The sequence below is a fragment of the Haliotis rufescens genome, unplaced genomic scaffold, assembly GCF_023055435.1.
Source record: "Haliotis rufescens isolate VD_foot unplaced genomic scaffold, xgHalRufe1.0.p SCAF_26, whole genome shotgun sequence".
Lineage (NCBI taxonomy): Eukaryota > Metazoa > Mollusca > Gastropoda > Lepetellida > Haliotidae > Haliotis > Haliotis rufescens.
Window position 1 is genome coordinate 3,302,477 of NW_025963957.1, and position 16,811 is coordinate 3,319,287.

The 16,811-nt window shown below is 40.6% G+C and overlaps 1 protein-coding gene across 6 annotated transcripts in view; it reads left to right on the top strand.

Moving 5' to 3' along the window:
* LOC124115238 (diacylglycerol kinase zeta-like) overlaps nucleotides 1-16,811 on the top strand; it is a 178,814-nt gene that overhangs the window by 70,776 nt on the left and 91,227 nt on the right. For all 6 annotated transcript variants that reach the window (XM_048402440.1, XM_048402439.1, XM_048402443.1 and 3 more), the window contains exon 3: nucleotides 8,720-8,803. In XM_048402440.1, the coding sequence (XP_048258397.1) occupies nucleotides 8,720-8,803 (84 nt within the window). The remainder of the gene's footprint in view (nucleotides 1-8,719; nucleotides 8,804-16,811) is intronic.

Consider the following 16,811-nt stretch of genomic DNA (forward strand, 5'->3'; position numbering starts at 1 on the left):
CTGGTTTGTCTGTTACAGACTCTGTTGTTTACGGGCCAACGTCATGTTGTTTGACTACTGCTGAGTGCTACTTAAAACAACAAACAACTGTCCACAATGTCATGAAACATAGGCTGCGCCCTCTGAATTTAATGAAGAAACACAGATTTACACTGTTTAAACACTGTGCACTCTGGCAAACATATATTGAAATCAATTTTATATAAAAATACTTCAACAATAATAACTTCGCAGACTTTATTTAATCATCAACACGAACAAGATATAGACAGTACCGAATCAGTGACATCATTCAGACAAATAATTGAATTCTATTATCATCCAATCAGGAAACTGTAATCTGTTAGTGGGCGTGGCCTTTTTTTTGCTTGGTTTATGGAAACACAAAGGCAAAAAGAATCAAATGCCATGAAATAACTTGCAATTTATTTATATTTAAATCAAATTCAATAACAAGAAGGAAATAAAGTCATCATACTTCAGGAAGAAAATTACTTTAGTGAAATGGCAGACAGATTCATGTGTTGAATAAGGATAAGATCTGACGTGAGGTCAAAGGGAACCTAGAGTCCGGAGTCATGGGCCTGGAGGACGATAGGGGTTGGAAGGGGTGAGAGCGATGCAGCTGAGATGGTGACAAAGAGGTGAAGGGGTTACCCAGATGAAGATGGGGAAGACGTGTGTGTCGGGGAAGTCTAGTAAGGTGCTGATGGAAGGCGATAGCCTGTCCTGGGTGTCTGTAGGAAATGTGACACAGGTCTTGAACTGTAGCCTGCGTGGGTGAAAGGGTTTAAGAGACTATGCTGCTTGTCATTACATGTCAAGAAAGCCTATCTTCTCGCAGGCCCCAAACTCTATAAATCAATTACTTTATGTGTTGGGTTTTTGTTCAGTACAGGCAATCAATTCGTCAGTGCCAACAAAACCTCGGGAAGAATCAGTAAAAGTATTTTAATCAAGATTGAAAAGACCCAAAAACTGTTTCATTAAGTCAGATCTTGCCCAGTATCTTAAACAGATTTTCAAATACAGTTTGCTGATGTCTGTTATTCGAAGTTCTGATTTACCCCAATCATGACACTTTTTCCCGTCAATGTCTTCAGCCAGTATTTATTCTGACAGACAAATAAACAACGTTGAATAGATGGACGGGCATGTCCATGTTTAGCATGTATGGACAACTGAAGCTAAGAGAGCTTCATGAAATGAATTCATTGGCTTAGTGCAAAGGAATTGACAGACCAATGACGAGGGTAATATTCATCTGTCTGCCAAAAAATCGTTGACTTATTTTCATACAATTCTCAAAAGGATGTGATTCATTTAAATATTCTTTGGGAGTTGTGTATTGCGTTGTCAGCACTGTGGGAGCCAGTGCTCACATGCAGTGCCGCCTCAAGGCTATTGAGACCCCTGGGTGAGTCTACGATAAGGCTGGAGAGGTTTTGTTTCACTGCAGTAATCACTTCAAACTTGTACCAGGGTCCTTGATAAATACCGGGTGCCATTTCATTCAGTTTGTTACCAACTTGTTAGCAGTTTGTCTTCCTCATCCCTGGAAGTCTCCATGACATCATGTGGTTGGATCTGTTATGTGAGTTAACGTTATTCCCGTATGGAATAATGGAGGTTGTAGATCCTGTTCAGTACCAACCCTGTCGTTCTTTTGATCCTTGCTAATGCCAACCCCCTCGTACTTTTGATCCTTTCCAGTGCTAACAGCCCTTGTTCTTTTGATCCTTGCTAGTGCCAACACCCTCGTACTTTTGATCCTTTCTAGTGCTAACAGCCCTTGTTCTTTTGATCCTTGCTAGTGCCAACACCCTCGTACTTTTGATTCTTTCTAGTGCTAACAGCCCTTGTTCTTTTGATCCTTGCTAGTGCCAACACCCTCGTACTTTTGATCCTTTCTAGTGCTAACGGCCCTTGTCTGGCCAACAATCCTCATTCCTTCATTTCCTTTGCAATGCCAAGAGCCCTAATTCCCCCCTGGGTCCACCGCCTGCACCCCTGTATGGTGGACCAATCCGGGATAATTTAAGTCCAAATTCCAGTTTCTTCAAGTCCCTTATTGGGGAAACATTATGTCTGTCATATTTAGTCAAACTGTCATTGTAACTTTATATTTGAGAAAATAGGTTTAGTGAGTAGTCACGATTATTTCCTGTCATGGAATTTGACTCGATTATTTAGAGACCGCCATCATATAGCTGGAATATTGCTGAGTTGCGCATTAAACAACAACCAAACAAACAGTATCTTTACTGTAGGAACTAAGGGGAAAGTTGATTGAGAACATAGCCCCAAAATTTGATATGTGACTTTGTCTGGAAAACATTTTTGTCTTGTTATTAACATTACTTTTCTTTCTCCTGTCATCCACCTGATTGAAAGAGTTCTTGAATACAGTAGCTGCAGGGTCATTGGTTTATTTTGAAATACTTTTATATCATGTTACATATAGGTAGGCGTTTGCCTGCATACTTTTTCAAGATGATAGTTCTGTGCATGTTTTGGACAAGTTTAATATGGCACTCACTCTAAATTATTCAAAAAGGGTTCCCTGTTCTAACAAAATTTCAATTTTGTCAAGCTGTGATAGTAAGTATTATACAGGGGTATGGAAATATCAAATGTTTTACCTTGTCCAGAAACAAACATTTGACCCGATTATTGACCCAAAATGGTGTTTCATCACAAGACACAGGCTGTAATCAAACATAACGTAAGGAACTTGATTTTACTTGCACCAGGTGCATGTTGACATGAACAGCTAGTTGCACCAGACAAAACCATTTTGCACTCTGGTCCCATACATTTTGAACAGAGATGCATAATCACGTCAAAATAAGTAAGGTCTCTGATGACTGTGTCAAGAATTATACATAACACAGGTTAGTGATGTAGTGTTGTAAATAAGGCTAAGAGGCACTGGGTGTTCAAAGATTGATGTCCTGTGGACAAGTAAGTGAGTGAGTTGGGTTTAACGCCGCTTTTAACAGTATTCCAGTCATATCGCGGCGTGTCAGCTTAATGTGGGAGGAAAGCCCGAAGTGTTGCAGGTCTCAGACGTTTACCACTTCGGTGAAACTCACGAGCACGGGTATGGTGCTGACAAACCTAGAAACATAATCGGGGCGAACCGGGATTCGAACCCACAATCATAGGTTTCTGGCGTGCCAAGGGATGCAACTCTGCACAGCGAATTGCGGTGCCTTAGACAACTGGGCCACCCGTGCCCCCGGACAAGTAAGGCTCAGTCACACAATAATTTAGTTTGTTTGTTTTTTTACATGCATTTGGTGTATGTGGACATATATATTAGTTGCATTTTTCAACAGTAGCTTGCACTGGTGCATGTTTTATATAGCGAAATCAAGTCCTGAAAACTGAAGCTGATTTTTTAGTTGTCCAGCGATCTTATGTAATGAGTTGGGCAAGTTGGGCAAGTTGGGCATTGATTTTCCACACCCGATAAAACATTGCAGTCCTGTAACACCACAGTTCCCCAAACAATCCAATATGCAGACACCACAGTGGCAGAATTCAGAGTCTTGATTTAGTGGAATTCACATTCAGAGCTAGTAATAATTGAAACAAAATCCTTGGCAAGGATTTTCCCGTACTGTACGTTGAATTCTGAAGTGAATTATGCTGTTTATCTCAGTTGTGACATTTAAAAACGTGCCATTACTTAGTAATAATGAACTTTTGGCAACTTGGATCTCACCAGGAACATTTTCAGAATGTTTCATATTGTCTTTCTTAACTATGGTTACAGCTCCTTTGGTTGTCTTGTATATCTTTTGATAATGTCAATCACTGGTTTGTCTGGTCCTTACAAGACATAACAGTGATTGATATTAGGAGTAACATCCCACATTGGGTTCAATGACACACAATCTACCAAGTCACTTAGTTGGAGTGAGTGAGTTGGGTTAAACGCCGCTTTTAACAGCATTCAAGTTATATCGTGGCGTGTCAGCTTAATGTGGGAGGAAAGCCCGAAGTGATGCAGATCTCAGACGTTTACAACTTCGTTGAAACCCACGAGCACGGGGAGGGTGGTGACGATACTAGGAACATGATCAGGGTGAACTGGGATTCGAACCCACAATCATAGGTTTCTGGCATGCCCAAGGGATGCAACTCTGCCCAGCGAATCGTAGCACCTGAGACGACTGGGCCACCGGTGCCCCCCACTGAGTTGGAAACACTTGATCCATTTAGTAATCTTCGATGACAAGCACTCGGTTGTAGGAGGCCTGGCAATCTTAACTCCCCACTGAGTTTCAGACAGAACTGACCTTTATTGAGTAATTGACCTATTATAACCTATAATACTCTTTATAACAAACAATGGCACTTCCTACAAATAGGCACTAATTATGTTGGTGAGTAAGAGGTATGAAGCCACTTTGGCATTATTCCAGCAATATCACACAGAAATGGGCTTCACACATTGTACCCATGTCGGGAATTGAACCCGGGTCTTCGGCATGACGAGCAAATGCTTTAACCACAAGGCTAACCACCACCCCACAAAATATCATGGAACAACATAGTCATTCTCATAAGATGAAAATTGAATGATTCAACTAAATATGTTGTGGTAGAAGCAAAGATCTCAGAGACTTGTTTCCTTGGGAGCTATATTCTTGGTTGCCTGTTTTTCATCACATGAATCTTGAATGGAAGTCTTGAAAAGCATTGCTGTCCTTGGGCTGCAATTATTGGACCATTTCAATGACCATTTTCAGCCAGAGATTGTCTCAAACAGGGTCTGCATTGCTACATCAGCCAGAATTGGGATTCATTCGTTACTGACCCAACACTAGATCCTCAGTGTCGCTTGACAGGATAACTCAAAATTGGTCACTACTTTCTGTCAATTCCGCCTGAGTTAATTCCCTTAGCTGTCTGTCACTGTTAGCGATTGTGTTACAAATAGAGCATCTCTGTGACTCAGTTACAGACAAACACCCTCATCAGGCCAAAACCTGTAGCAGGAGAGGTGAGACAAACAGACACTTCATACAGCGGAGATATGAATGTTTGTGTTCAGATGTGCTGCAGGGCGCTCACAAAGATGTTTAGGTGAACCCTTTGGATTTAAAGTGTGCCAACAAAAAGTATGCTTTTATCCTGCTTCGTATCCAGTGCATGTGATTTCAATATGAGTAGCTAATAACATTGTAATCGTATACATTTGTCTCCTTCTTGAAATTCATAACATCCTCTTTGATTCCTGAATGCCCGGGGTTATTTTATGAATCTGACTGAATTAATTGTGTTCATGTGTTCAATGATTGTCACTGGTGTGTAATATACGCCATAAGGTATTTCATTTTTTTTAAATTTATTTCTAAGGTGCCCTTTAAACTGTGTGCCCTTATGACTTTAACTGTTGCACTGTTATGCAAGGAATTTGAACCCTGAGCAGTGTCGGCAGGGGTTGAAAATTTATGAAAATGTTACTTGATCAAGGGCAAGTATGACCAACATTCTTACTTGCCCTTCTTTAAAATGTACTTGCCCAAAATTAAGCTAATAAATTCAGTGAAATGTTATATCTTCAGAACTGAGAATCAGAGATACAGTGTTCCCTCGCTATTGCACCCCTCAATATAGCACTAACTCGGTTATAGTGCGCGGTTACACATGGCTCCCAAAATGACTTACATATTTAATAAACTCAAGTTTTACAGTGACACCATTTTTCCCCCATCTATAACAAACATCAGCTGATCACTGCAAGCACGTTATACCAGAAATACCAGTCAACAAATCGGAACTTAAGTACACAATTTAATCCCATTATTATATGATTATAAACGTGTTCATTGTATATCTGCACTTAGGTTTGTAATATGATTTATTTATTTTATTCAAAATTTCATTCAATATTTGTTTACATTCATTTCGGAGAAATCATGTGTGAAGTGATAGGTAGATCGCACAATTCACCATTATTTAAAGCAACCATGGTCAGATTACCACCATTGACGCCTTGAAACGAAATTTAGTTGCCAGGGAATGGATACATATATCATAAATGCCATACTTTGACCCATGAAAAGTCATATTTGTTGTAGTTTAACTTATCAAGAGCGCGTGAACCTCGATGGTGACTGGCGTAGTCAAACAAAATATTTCATCAAAGCAAATGAAGCATCAAAATTCCAAAAAATGTAGTCAACTGTCCGTCATTCCATTTCCAAGAAGCATGTGCCGTATTTGGAAGTGTTACTACAATTTGTCAATGAAACAAGCCTGGTTCTCATGTTGTTGACCTGCCTGACATCGAAGTGTATTAATCCCATTGGTTGACGTAACTGATGTAACTGTATGCAAATTAGATTGCCAGTCTGGGACACCAGCAAAATATTAGCCAATGAAATATTGTAACATGATCACATGATTACATTCTCGTGAAACTTGATCTAGTTCATTTTGTGTGCTCCACTTGTCCACGGGCATGCTAGAAAACGTATATTACTCGCCCGACACCCACAGGCGTTGGGCAAAGGTATTTTGACAATTCAGATGAAGCAGGACACTGACTGTGACATTTGCAATGTCGCAAATAACGTTGTCCATGTTTCATGGCGTTACACGACTGGCTCTATGGTCTTGTGGTAGAGAGTCCACCCGGAAAACGAAAGGTCAGGGGTTCTATCACTGGCAGCGTCATACAAAAAGACGTTAAAAGATGGTACTTGTTGGTACCCTGTCTGGTGATTGGCATTAAGGGGCTAAAACAAGGACTTGGTCGGCTCGGAGTCAGAAAACTGTGTCTGAGTGGGGTATTCATGTTAATCTACGGCATGGTATCTCAGTGGGCTAGCACTATCAATCGGCATCAGTCTGGACTAGTACAAGCAGCCACATGCAGGTCACTATATAAGCGCAATAATTTTGGACGAGACGTTAAACCATATTTCACCTCACCTCCTCATGACGTTACAGATGGTTTGTACAAGAAATGGCATGATCTGTAAACCCACGGTCACTGTCTGGTCTCTAGTGCTACACCTCTTGGGCTTAACTTATCATAGTTAGAGCACTGTGATAGCTATGTTGGGCAGGGCCCTAGGTATTAATTCCTGACCTCATGGAGACTTAATGAATAAATGGAACAACTTTTTTTTTCCAAAGATCTTTTAAAAAAAAGAGTCTCACTGCTGTAATTACAAGCTAGCTGTTTCTCTCGGGTTGTAATTAAGTGTTTTTATGACATTTTTAGTAAAACGCATTGCACGTTTTCTCGTAGGAATTTAAATTCTACTCAACATTCATCACTGCTATGGCGTCATTTCCAGCTTCTGCCCTTTAATGTCTATGAGATGCTTACAGTGCTGGAGCCTCCGTTAACTGCTTACAGGAATTGGCTCTTTATTTTTCCTTAAAGAAGAAAAACATTTCAGCCTAGTGCACTTTAGAAATTAAATGCTCGCGTAAGAGAGCTTTTTTGTCTCTCACTTGGGAATCCAAATTTGGCATCGGGTGCATTTCAAAGGTGATTTTATTTGACCAGAATTTTAAGCTGAATCAATGCTTGATCTATTCATGGTGCCTCCTGGATTTGTCTGATTTGTTTGGAGATTTCATCATCAGTTGTTACTTGCAACTCATCAATACTTGTGTATCATACTGTACTTATTGACGTTCTTGATATTCTTGACACCTCACTAACATCAGATGTTTATTGAAGCAATCACTGATGCCTTTTTAAACAACCACTTCACGCCAACAGACCCTTTTCCTGACACACCCACTGCATCCTCCGACACCCACTGCATCTGCCGACACACCCACTGCATCCTCCGACACCCACTGCATCCTCCGACACACCCACTGCATCCTCCGACACACGCGACAAACTGCATCCTCCAACACACCCACTGCATCCTCTGATACACCCACTGCATCCTCCGACACAAACTGCATCCTCCGACACACCTACTGCATCCTTCGACACAAACTGCATCCTCCGACACACCCACTGCATCCTCGGACACAAACTGCATCCTCCGACACACCCACTGCATCCTCTGACATACCCACTGCATCCTCCGACACACCCACTGCATCCTCTGACACACCCACTGCATCCTCCGACACAAACTGCATCCTCTGACACACCCACTGCATCCTCCGACAGAAAACTGCATCCTCCGACACACCCTCTGCATCCTCCGACACACCCACTGCATCTTTCGACACACCCACTGCATCCCCTGACGCACCCACTGCATCCCCTGACGCACCCACTGCATCCCCTGACACACCCACTGCATCTTCCGACACACCCACTGCATCATCTGACACACCCACTGCATCCTCTGTAAACTGGTAAACTAATGAGACTTAATAACCCACTCACTGATGGCTGCTGAAAACTAGATCCATTGATACCTACTGAAAAATAGTGCCTGCAACTGGCTGACCTACCCACAATGGACTGACGACTACTGAACCAACCACTGACCTACCAACTTGTGTCTACTGTCCCATTCTCTGTTACTACTGACTCCAACACTGACTGACTCCAGCACCAACTGACCTGTTTTACATTACAGGAAGAGGCAGTCAACAATAACCATCCGTAGGTGATTTAAGGCTATCTCTAACAGTCTGCATTTACATTACAAACAAGATACCAACAGTGATTGCTTGGGTGATGAAAGCTTACATCTGGTTTGCTTTTGCATTACAGGAACAGGCAGTCAACAGCGAGCATCTATGGGTGGAGACCAATGCCTCAGGAGACTACTGTTATGCAATGGAACCTGATTGTCTGGTAAGTTATCATCTATCTATCGAAATATCAGTTTATCTGTCCAACAGTCACGTTCATGTCTCTGTCCATCAGTCTGTTCACCTGTCTGTCCATCAGTCTGTCCATCTGTCTGTTCATCACTCTGTCCATCTGTCTTTTCATCACTCTGTCCATCTGTCTGTTCATCAGTCTGACCATCTGTCTGTCCATCAGTCTGTTCACCTGTCTGTCCATCAGTATGTTCACCTGTATGTCCATCTGTCTGTCCATCAGTCTGTTCATCTCTGTCCATCTGTCTGTTCATCAGTCTGTCCATCTGTCTGTTCATAAGTCGGTTCATCTGTCTGTTCACCTGTCTGCCCATCAGTATGTTCACCTGTCTGTCCATCTGTCTGTTTATCACTCTGTCCATCTGTCTTTTCATCACTCTGTCCATCTGTCTGTTCATCAGTCTGACCATCTGTCTGTCCATCAGTCTGTTCATCTCTGTCCATCTGTCTGTTCATCAGTCTGTCCATCTGTTTGTTCATAAGTCTGTTCATCTGTCTGTTCACCTGTCTGCCCATCAGTCTGTTCACCTGTCTGTCTATCAGTATGTTCACATGTCTGTCCATCAGTCTCTCAATCTGTCTGTCCATCAGTCTGTTCATCTGTCTGTCCATCTGTCTGTTCATCTGTCTGTACATCTGTCTGTTCACCAGTCTGTCCATCAGTCTATTTATCAGTCTGTTCATCTGTCTGTCCATCAGTCTGTTCATCTGTCTGTCCATCAGTCTGTCCATCTGTCTGTTCATTTGTTTGTCCATCAGTCTGTTCATCTGCTTGTCCATCAGTCTGTTCATCTGTCTGTCCATCAGTCTGTTCATCTGTCTGTCCATCAGTCTGTTCATCTGTTTGTCCATCAGTCTGTTCATCTGTCTGTCCATCTGCTGTTCATCTGTTTGTCCATCAGTCTGTTCATCTGTCTGTCCTCATAATGTATACACAGAGATATTATCAATCGGTAGCAATCATTGGTGATGCCATGTTTAGCACGATGCAAAATTATGTAGTCAGTTGTGTCAACACATTTTATACATTGCCATCAAAATTATATTCCATTTTGCAGAATTTCTGTGGCATTTGAGGATGTCTTTTACAGCTTGGAATTCCTTTCATTTTGTGTATAGACTCTAGAGAGTTGTTCCCAAAAAATGCATTCCAATACTGACAAGAGTGTTATAATATTTCATTTCGAAAGGTCTTATCAATCAGTGTCAAGAAAAGAAGCTCTCTTGATTTTATTACAGCGGTGCATTGTCAGACTAAAAACAATCTACAGACAAGTTATATGTTCAGTCATTTGTTCAATACATCTATCACAGGAAAAAAAGGTTTGGAGTTGGCGAAATATTAGTTACAAGCTGGATTCCCCTCCAAGCTAATACAGCAAGAGCACTGTGGTGCATTATGGGATATATATTATCCTGACGGCGCCATCTGGCAGGTGGTCTTCATCTCAATGAGCATGTGCTGGATAATAGCCGTTAATTGCCGTGTAAAGCATCCTTGATTACAGTGCAGATTTGTTCAGTAGGGCAGCCCACGCAGACCAAATAACCCAGCCTTGGTTTCGGCACAAGCCGAATGATTGGCTGTAGTTCTCTGTGTTGTCAAATGCTGGAAAAGTTGATCACCAGTGCAAGTGTTGGTGTCCTCTTGTCAATATCAAGCAGATCTTTACTCATGCTAGCTGCTGTACAACTAATTGCCATAGTTAAACATATCTGCCAGTTCAAGATGGCCATCAAGGGATCTAATTGGTCTTTTCTTATTTATACTATTTCACTGTTGATCTAGACAGAATTTATACTGGGAAACACATGTTTCATCCACAGTTGTATAAATAGCTCGATCGGAGAGTTATAGCAACAGAAATGATTCACCTATGAACCAGATGAGAATGGCCATCCAACTTGGATTAATTATCAGTTGTCTGGAAGACTGTATTGGATATCATTTAGACCATAATCAGAATATTTTCGTCTGGGATTCTTGTTGTTACAGACGTGTAAATCAGGGTTTTCATAATTGGCTTTTATCTCGTAGATTATGAGTCATCTTTTCGCTTGTCGCTCAGCTCGTTTGGACGAGACACTGTCACAGGGTTCTGTATGGGTGAGAGTAAACAAGGTAGTCACTAAGATACCATTCAGTCCAGGGTTTGACACTCCTTGTGTTTGCAATAAGAGTTTAATGTTTGTAGGTGCACTGCACTATGCAGCACTATTTTCACACAAATAAATTGGACAAACACAGGAGTGGATGAGTGAGTGAGTTGGGTTTAACACCGCTTTTATCAGTATTCCAGTTATATCACGGCGTGCCAGCTTAATATGGGAGGAAATCCCGAAGTGTAGCAGGTCTTGGCGTTTACCACTTCGGTGAAACCACGAGCACGGGTATGGTGCTGACAAACCTAGAAACATTATCAGGGTGACTTGAGATTCGAACCCACAATCATAGCTTTCTGGCATGTCTAAGTCCCAAAGTTATGAATTCACACAACGAAAAGATTTTCAAACAGCCTGTTGTGGGTTTTTTCTCGATTCCAGGGCAGAATATGTGCCCAGTACCCCATGCTTGTCCCACATGAAGATCCAGGTTAGAATTGGTCTTCAGCAACAAGTGCTTTTAAAAGAGGAGACCAACAGGATTGGGTGATCCGACTTGCTAACTTGGTTGACACATGTCAATGTATCCCAATTGGGTTGTTCGATGCTCATGATGTCAATCACTGGATTGTCTGGTCCAGACTTGAATATTTACAGTCATATATATTGTTTTACACAACATTCAGCACTATTCATTGTATATCATGAAGACCCGGTCAACCAGTTGTTCAAGAAGAAGTGCACTATTCATTGTGTATGATGGCGACCTGGTCAACCAGTGGTTCAAGAAGAAGTGCACTATTCATTGTGTATGATGGCGACCTGGTCAACCAGTGGTTCAAGAAGAAGTGCACTATTCATTGTATATCATGGCGACCTGGTCAACCAGTGGTTCAAGAAGAAGTGCACTATTCATTGTATATCATGGCGACCTGGTCAACCAGTGGTTCAAGAAGAAGTGCACTATTCATTGTGTATGATGGCGACCTGGTCAACCAGTGGTTCAAGAAGAAGTGCACTATTCATTGTATATCATGGCGACCCAGTCAACCAGTGGTTTAAGAAGAAGTGCACTATTCATTGTGTATGATGGCGACCTGGTCAACCAGTGGTTCAAGAAGAAGTGCACTATTCATTGTGTATGATGGCGACCTGGTCAACCAGTGGTTCAAGAAGAAGTGCACTATTCATTGTGTATGATGGCGACCTGGTCAACCAGTGGTTCAAGAAGAAGTGCACTATTCATTGTGTATGATGGCGACCTGGTCAACCAGTGGTTCAAGAAGAAGTGCACTATTCATTGTGAACCATGTCGTATGAAATACCAGAGTATCCCTATGAAAATCTGAGTAGTGTTATTCTGTGAGGTGACAGTGTTAAAAACATAGCACTATAGAACTGATGTGCCGTACTTACTCTCCATCAGCAGAAAACTATTTCCCTTTAGCACTCAGAAGGGTAGAGTGATCATTTCCAATAATTGCACTTGTGCATTTTAGTGATTCTCAATGCACTTTAGTGTTTCATTGTTGAGAAAAATATGACATGACGTCATCCAATGTTCATGAAGTCACAAATTAATTATGTTAAATTTATCTGTAGGATTGATATTTCTTACGGGTTTTTTTCAGTTTGTCTCTTAAAATATAATAAAACTCAGAATTACTGTATATCTGTCCCAAGTACTGTACTTCCTCATAGTTTATTCTCTCGATATTTCATTAAGACATTGCAAACTTCTCTCTCTGGTAAACATTATGACTAATAAGGTGTTGTTTGGAAAAGTGACAGCTTTGTTCAAGATGGAGACTCCAGTCCTTTCTGTCCTGCATGCATCATAATTCATGGTTCTAGAATTCGAGGAAGAACCTGATTCAGACATGCAAACTAACCACTGAGTGCCACCTCAACAAGCTGAGAACATTTCTTATATATTCTTCTCTGACGTAACCATGGATCAGGAGACTGAAGTTTTTCTTGTTTTTCATCAAATTATTTTTTGCCTTTACCACCCTTAGAGAGTTAAGTGTTTTAGCTGGGAGCCGGAGGGAGTATGACCTCAATCTGCGATGAAATCGTCATGTGTCTATATGTTGTTTCCGTGTCAAGAACTAATTACTTCAATTCTCAAAGGGACCATTACAACAGTTTTTTCCCTCGGCATTTCATTTCCTGCGCATGTTTAATGAAGAACCTATGTTTCCTCCATCTATGGAGAGCTCTGAAGAAGGACAGCACTTATTATCTACCAATCAATTTGCTCATTATGTGTGCCAACTGTTGGCACCTTAACGGAAACCTGGAATTGATATCTTTGGGCTAGTGGCAAAAGTCAAGATACTGTACACTTAAACTTTATAAAACAGCAAGACTTGACAGTGTTTCAAAATACTATTTTCAATTAGTGTTGACTCAGATGAACTCCATTCAAAATAATGTGTGAACCAAGCTGATGTTGGCGAATTATTTTTGTAAAAATACACAATTTGTTCTCAGGAATGTGCTTTTGAAACATTGATGAGGACAGGCTATTTTTATTGATGTAGATCCCAGGAGTAAGTGTATTCAATATATTTTTGTCTGAAAGCAGAATTATTATATACTGCTGGAATTTGAGATATTTCATTCTGTTAAGACTGTAGGTGGACAGCAGCTTGTTGGAATTTGTGTTCTTTTGTTTTATTAAAACGGGAATTGTAGTCGAAAATAACAGGTTACATTTTGTTAGCCTTCCTGGCGCGTGGCATGAATTAAGGGGACTGGTCATCTCAATGTCAGTATACTAAGGACAATGTACTGTCTAGAACAATGTATGACTGACAATATACTGGACACAAGGACAAAAACACATTTCAGAACATGGTTACAGACCTACATTGTAACAGGCACTAGAACAATGTATGACTGACAATATACTGGACTCAAGGACAGAACCACATTTCAGAACATGGTTACACACCTACATTGTAACAGTCCCTAGAACAATGTATGACTGACAATATACTGGACACAATGATACAGAACCACATTTCAGAACATGGTTACAGACCTACATTGTAACAGTCCCTAGAACAATGTATGACTGACAATATGCTGGACACAATGATACAGAACCACATTTCAGAACATGGTTACACACCTACATTGTAACAGTCCCTAGAACAATGTATGACTGACAATATACTGGACACAATGATACAGAACCACATTTCAGAACATGGTTACACACCTACATTGTAACAGTCCCTAGAACAATGTATGACTGACAATATACTGGACTCAAGGACAGAACCACATTTCAGAACATGGTTACAGACCTACATTGTAACAGTCCCTAGAACAATGTATGACTGACAATATACTGGACACAATGATACAGAACCACATTTCAGAACATGGTTACAGACCTACATTGTAACAGTCCCTAGAACAATGTATGACTGACAATATACTGGACACAATGATACAGAACCACATTTCAGAACATGGTTACAGACCTACATTGTAACAGTCCCTAGAACAATGTATGACTGACAATATGCTGGACTCAATGATACAGAACCACATTTCAGAACATGGTTACAGACCTACATTGTAACAGTCCCTAGAACAATGTATGACTGACAATATGCTGGACACAATGATACAGAACCACATTTCAGAACATGGTTACAGACCTACATTGTAACAGTCCCTAGAACAATGTATGACTGACAATATGCTGGACTCAAGGACAGAACCACATTTCAGAACATGGTTACAGACCTACATTGTAACAGTCCCTAGAACAATGTATGACTGACAATATACTGGACACAATGATACAGAACCACATTTCAGAACATGGTTACAGACCTACATTGTAACAGTCCCTAGAACAATGTATGACTGACAATATACTGGACACAATGATACAGAACCACATTTCAGAACATGGTTACAGACCTACATTGTAACAGTCCCTAGAACAATGTATGACTGACAATATACTGGACACAATGATACAGAACCACATTTCAGAACATGGTTACAGACCTTCATTGTAACAGTCCCTAGAACAATGTATGACTGACAATATACTGGACACAATGATACAGAACCACATTTCAGAACATGGTTACAGACCTTCATTGTAACAGTCCCTAGAACAATGTATGACTGACAATATACTGGACACAATGATACAGAACCACATTTCAGAACATGGTTACAGACCTTCATTGTAACAGTCCCTAGAACAATGCATGGCTGACAATATACTGGACTCAAGGACAGAACCACATTTCAGAACATGGTTACAGACCTACATTGTAACAGTCCCTAGAACAATGTATGACTGACAATATACTGGACACAATGATACAGAACCACATTTCAGAACATGGTTACAGACCTTCATTGTAACAGTCCCTAGAACAATGCATGGCTGACAATATACTGGACTCAAGGACAGAACCACATTTCAGAACATGGTTACAGACCTACATTGTAACAGTCCCTAGAACAATGTATGACTGACAATATACTGGACTCAAGCATACAGAACCACATTTCAGAACATGGTTACAGACCTACATTGTAACAGTCCCTAGAACAATGAATGACTGACAATATACTGGACACAATGATACAGAACCACATTTCAGAACATGGTTACAGACCTACATTGTAACAGTCCCTAGAACAATGTATGACTGACAATATACTGGACTCAAGGACAGAACCACATTTCAGAACATGGTTACAGACCTACATTGTAACAGTCCCTAGAACAATGTATGACTGACAATATACTGGACACAATGATACAGAACCACATTTCAAAACATGGTTACAGACCTACATTGTAACAGTCCCTAGAACAATGTATGACTGACAATATACTGGACACAATGATACAGAACCACATTTCAGAACATGGTTACAGACCTACATTGTAACAGTCCCTAGAACAATGTATGACTGACAATATACTGGACACAATGATACAGAACCACATTTCAGAACATGGTTACACACCTACATTGTAACAGTCCCTAGAACAATGTATGACTGACAATATACTGGACACAATGATACAGAACCACATTTCAGAACATGGTTACAGACCTTCATTGTAACAGTCCCTAGAACAATGTATGACTGACAATATACTGGACACAATGATACAGAACCACATTTCAGAACATGGTTACAGACCTACATTGTAACAGTCCCTAGAACAATGTATGGCTGACAATATACTGGACACAATGATACAGAACCACATTTCAGAACATGGTTACAGACCTTCATTGTAACAGTCCCTAGAACAATGTATGACTGACAATATACTGGACACAATGATACAGAACCACATTTCAGAACATGGTTACAGACCTTCATTGTAACAGTCCCTAGAACAATGTATGACTGACAATATACTGGACACAATGATACAGAACCACATTTCAGAACATGGTTACAGACCTTCATTGTAACAGTCCCTAGAACAATGTATGACTGACAATATACTGGACACAATGATACAGAACCACATTTCAGAACATGGTTACAGACCTTCATTGTAACAGTCCCTAGAACAATGTATGACTGACAATATACTGGACACAATGATACAGAACCACATTTCAGAACATGGTTACAGACCTTCATTGTAACAATTGTAGAACACTGTCCTCTGTACTGCCTGACCAGACCACAGCCGTTGGACAAAAACACGATGATTAAACATAGATGAGAAGAGGCATGTATGTTAACCCCAGGCCCTGGCCAAGTGGTAATTGTTTTAGTTGCCTGTCTGTAGATAGATCACTTGATTAAGCTGCAGAGAAATTCCCACAATTGAAATACAAAAATTGCATTTCCCTTTTGGT